Here is a 4,543-nt window from a genome sequence, read left to right as displayed (position 1 = left end):
CTTCATCCTTCATCAATTTAGAAACTTTTTTGTATCATTTATTTCTTCCGTACTGGTAAAACATCTAAATATTGCAATACACATAGGTAGAGAAATTCGGGTGTTTCTTTCTGATAAATTTGTATTTTTTTTGAAAACTGCCACAGGTTTGGAAAAAGAAGAGGCAAAAAAGTTTCTCAATAGAACAGGACATTTGAATCTTTTATAAAAAAAATCATTCAAGTTGGTGGAAGGGAAAAGTCGTTCCAACCCCCAAACAATAACACCCCGAAGAGTTTTGCAAAAAGTTGGCATATCCAATGATGGCATGGGAAGATACATATAGTCCAAATTTGAGCTAAATATTTGAAAACTATAAAAATATCTAACATAAAGACATATCGACAAATCGTCATAAAGCGCAAAACACTTCTTATTACAGCAAGAAATCTGTTCTTGTCCATGATTCTTACAGAATTTGGACAAAGTTTGAAGTGAATTTGAATTGAATCATTTTATGATAATTGACTTACTGAATTATTTGCGATCATGCTAGTCAATTTTCAAAGACAAAATATTAAAAAAATATATTGCAAACTGGCATTATTTTTCGATGTAGAATGGATGATTAAAATGTTTCGCAATCATTAAAAAAACACACTGTGTTGTAATATTTTCCTGTTTTAATTACTTGAAAACAACATATTTATCTGTGTTTCTACGTAAAGTTTATTATGAACTTGATGATGATACTTTTGACTGATATATTTAGAACTACTCAATGATTCTAAATGCAAAAAAATTGCATTTGTAAGATAAGGTTTGTTTTTGCAGCAATATGAAATAATAATCACTTACACGATTGTTATGAAGATGAGAATTACATCAAATTCATGAAATTACATGATTTTTTTATTAATACGTCCTGTATATGTTATAGATTTAAATTTTGCTAGCGTTGGTAATATCAGGTCGATTGAAAACGAAGTTAATTTTCTGACAAAAATAGTCCAATTGGCAGTTTTGGAAAAAGTTTAGTTAGACACAAAAACCAGTACAAATCGATTTATATGCAGCAAAAGTTGATGATGGTAAAAAATTATTCTTTCAATATTTCAATCAATCTCTCTTAAGAATGAAACGAATAATAATTGCTGAATTTTGCTAAATTTAACCTAGTGCGGAGCTTTTTATGATTACAAAGCCATGCATCTTTATCTGGGATCAACCAAAATAAATTAAGAAAGGACTATGATCCTGTAATATGGAAGTAAACAACGAGTTTAATCATTCAAAGTCAATGTATGCATTTGATATAAATAGAGTAAGGATATTCCAATTGCGCAATATGTAGCTAATGTATTGCAATATTCGTTATCCTTTAGCAATCTGTATCAATTGGATTGATCAATTTGACGAGGAGCCACTGATCAATTTTATTGTGCAACTATCTGTGTGTGTGTGTGAAAGTAAGTATTTTAGTTTGTATATTTGGGAGAATTTTGTCTAAACTTAGTAATTACATAATAATTACTCTGTCATTACGCTGGTTCATCCCGTACACCAAATACAAATAATTTAACTAACCTAACCTACAGGACTTTGTTTTCAGGTTCTCTCAGTAAAAATGATTACCATCGTTTTGATGGTACTTTTTATCATTTTGGGATGGTACACCCTAATAAGGCCTTTGGATTACTACAAAAGAATAGGTGTCAAACAGACCAATCCTTGGCCATTACTTGGAGATCAATGGCCAGTTGTGTTACAAAAATTAAATCCGTATGACTTATGCTTAAAGGTGTATTACCTGTACTCAAAATGTAGGTGAGTCTTGTAATAATAAAAAACTTCACTGTTACTGTCGTATTCACCAATAAATATTTTGCAGATACGTTGGATTTTACCAATTCAGCAAACCGGTTTTAATGCTACGAGATCCTGAATTAATCAAGGAATTGACTGTGAAGGAATTTGATAATTTCACTGATCACAGATCGTTTACAGACCCTGATACTGATCCTATATGGGGAAGTAATCTATTTTCACTAAAAGGTAAACAAATAGTTAATCAAACTTGATGCAATGTAAAAAAATTATATGGTGAGTTTTTAGGCCAAAAATGGAAAGAAATGAGGGTTACCTTAAGCGGTACATTCACAAGCAGCAAAATGAAACACATGTTTGACACCATCAATGACGCAGCCGAAAATTTTGTAAATTTTTTCCTGTCAAAAAATTTGGATTTGGTTGAAGTGGAAACAAAAGACACATTCACTAGGTATGTATAAGTGATGGAATTATACAAAATACAACACTCAAATTTTGAAAAGGTACACCAATGATGTTATAGCAACAGCAGCATTTGGAATAAAGGTCAATTCTTTGCAGCAACCTACTAATACTTTTTACTCAATGGGAAAACAAATAACCAATTTATCGTGGTTGGCTTCATTAAAAATTACCATTTTTTTGACGTTTCCAAAACTATTTAAAGTAAAAAAAAACATTATGTTATATGATGTGCAAGTTCAAACTTAAACATTTTCAGTTTTTTAAAATGACACTTTCTTCTGATAAGTTGATGACTTACTTTCGAACCATAATCCATGAAGCTATACAAGCACGGGAAGAACAAGGAATAGTTCGAAAAGATATGATCCATCTATTATTAGAAACTCGAAAGGGAATAAAACACGACGATGAATATGCTACAGAAACTGGTTTTGCTACCGTAAAAGAATCATCTTATTTAGGTGCTAATTAAAATTTAAAAAAGTTGTGTACGACCTTTAATATGATTTATTCTAGAAAAGTCAAGATTTAAACAGATCAAACAGCTAACTAATGACGACATCACATCTCAGGCATTCATTTTCTTTCTGGCTGGATTTGATACAATTTCAACAGGATTGAGTTTTGGTTTGTATGAAATAGCTGTAAACCCAGATGTTCAAAACAGGCTGAGGAAAGAGATTCAAGAAGCCCATAAAGCTAACAATGGAATACTCTCGTATGATTCGCTATTAAAATTGAAATACTTGGATAATGTATTTTCAGGTACGATTACTCTGTTATTAACAGCTATATAGTTAAAAATTTAATTATTTACAATGCTAATTTTCAGAAACACTTCGAAAATGGCCACCAGTACCTATGATCGACAGAGTTTGCACTAAACCATTCACAATCAAACCTAAATACACTAACGAAAAACCAGTGGAAATAAGACTGAATGACTCATTTATATTGCCTATCTTTGCTCTACATAGAGACCCTAAATATTTTCCTGAACCCGAAAAATTCAATCCCGAAAGATTTTCGGATGAAAACAAAGATAATATCGTTCCGTACTCTTACATTCCTTTTGGATCTGGTCCGAGAAACTGTATTGGTTCCAGATTTGCGATTTTAGAAGCTAAGGCAGTATTGTATCATTTGCTGCTACATTTTGAAGTTGTGCCCACTCAGAGAACTCCGATTCCATTGACTTTGACGAAAACATTACAACCCACTGCTAAAGGAGGATTTTGGTTGGGTTTCAAAGCTTTAAAAGCTGTGAACTAGAACTGAAAATTATTTTTCAAGTTATATTAGTACCTAGTAAATAGATTGTATGGTATGTACAACTTAACTCCAAACGTATAGGCTTAAGAGACCAATGATTCAGGTTTATACAATGACGAGCAACTTATCAGATTATAACTATTATTATCTTGTATTTTTATTACTATCTTTACAGATTATTATAAATATACCGAAAATTAGACAAAATTCGAATGGTGTCACAGTATAAAAATTGACCAAGGTGCCAAAGTACTGAATTTAACAACTTTTATAAATCCAGCTCGACCAATCTAACCAAAATCTGTTTCGTTGTCAAATTGTCAAAATCGTAAACCATACCAATTTTTTTTAAAATTGCTAAAACCTTTAGAATTATTTTGAAATTTGCCAGAGACAGATGTCTCTAAATTCAAAGCCTACCCAAAAATTGTCAGAGGCATTTACAAATGTTATAAAACTTTAATTGTGTTGTAAATTGGTAGAACCTTCTACAATAATTTTTAAATGCCAAAAGCCTTTAAATATTCCTAAAAACTTCTCAAAAATGTTAGAGGTCTTGCAAGTTTTCTGATCTTTCCAGTAAATATTTAAAATTGCTTCAGGCCCTTAGAGTCATATTATGTAAATGTGTTCAAGACATCTGAGTTTTTTTTAGAGGCTTGTAGATTCATTTTGGAGAAGCGAAAATCCTCTTTGTTTCTCTAAAATGCCAGAGATTTTGCCACACGGTAGATACCTTATCTTGAGACAGTTGCTCCTCGCATTTTTCCGCCATTTCAAATTCTGAAGAGAGTTATTAACAAAAACTTCAGAAGTTGACAGTCGAATGACATTATCAGCCAGTCGTTCCTGTCACATTATATATGAACACTACTCTTCTTGTACTTTTTCCTTCTACTGTTCTCTGCAATCAAAGGCATGGATCCTTTGTCATAACCCCTTTTTAAATCTCGCGACTTTTGTCAACAGAGATCATGCAATTACTCAAGAAAATTCG

The 4,543-nt window shown here is 31.6% G+C and overlaps 1 protein-coding gene across 2 annotated transcripts; it reads left to right on the top strand.

Annotated features, from left to right (window-relative positions):
- Positions 1 to 1,307: 1,307 nt before the first annotated feature.
- LOC145730396 (cytochrome P450 9e2-like) lies at positions 1,308 to 3,700 on the top strand. Of its 2 annotated transcripts, none has more exons than XM_081981590.1 (8): positions 1,308 to 1,448; positions 1,592 to 1,806; positions 1,871 to 2,034; positions 2,095 to 2,260; positions 2,313 to 2,475; positions 2,531 to 2,735; positions 2,791 to 3,039; positions 3,107 to 3,700. In XM_081981590.1, the coding sequence occupies exons 2-8, from the start codon at positions 1,607 to 1,609 to the stop codon at positions 3,544 to 3,546; spliced, it is 1,587 nt and encodes a 528-aa protein (XP_081837716.1). In that variant the 5' UTR covers positions 1,308 to 1,448; positions 1,592 to 1,606; the 3' UTR covers positions 3,547 to 3,700. The 2 variants fall into 2 exon arrangements, with proteins under 2 accessions (XP_081837716.1, XP_081837717.1); XM_081981591.1 differs by lacking the exon at positions 1,308 to 1,448 and adding an exon at positions 1,520 to 1,537.
- Positions 3,701 to 4,543: the final 843 nt, after the last annotated feature.

The sequence above is a fragment of the Ips typographus genome, linkage group LG6 (assembly GCF_016097725.1).
Source record: "Ips typographus isolate SLU linkage group LG6, UJ_Ityp_2.0, whole genome shotgun sequence".
Taxonomy (NCBI): domain Eukaryota; kingdom Metazoa; phylum Arthropoda; class Insecta; order Coleoptera; family Curculionidae; genus Ips; species Ips typographus.
The sequence above is the reverse complement of the archived record's forward strand: the minus strand, read 5'-3'. Positions and strand labels throughout refer to the sequence as shown.

What these genes read in the sequence shown, in the direction of transcription:
- LOC145730396 (XM_081981590.1), top strand. Translation starts at nt 1,607, where the DNA reads ATGATTACCATCGTTTTGATGGTACTTTTTATCATTTTGGGATGGTAC. An exon ending in TAATCTATTTTCACTAAAAG is followed by an intron (nt 2,035 to 2,094) that starts GTAAACAAATAG and finishes GTGAGTTTTTAG; the next exon opens with GCCAAAAATGGAAAGAAATG. An exon ending in CTTGGATAATGTATTTTCAG is followed by an intron (nt 3,040 to 3,106) that starts GTACGATTACTC and finishes GCTAATTTTCAG; the next exon opens with AAACACTTCGAAAATGGCCA.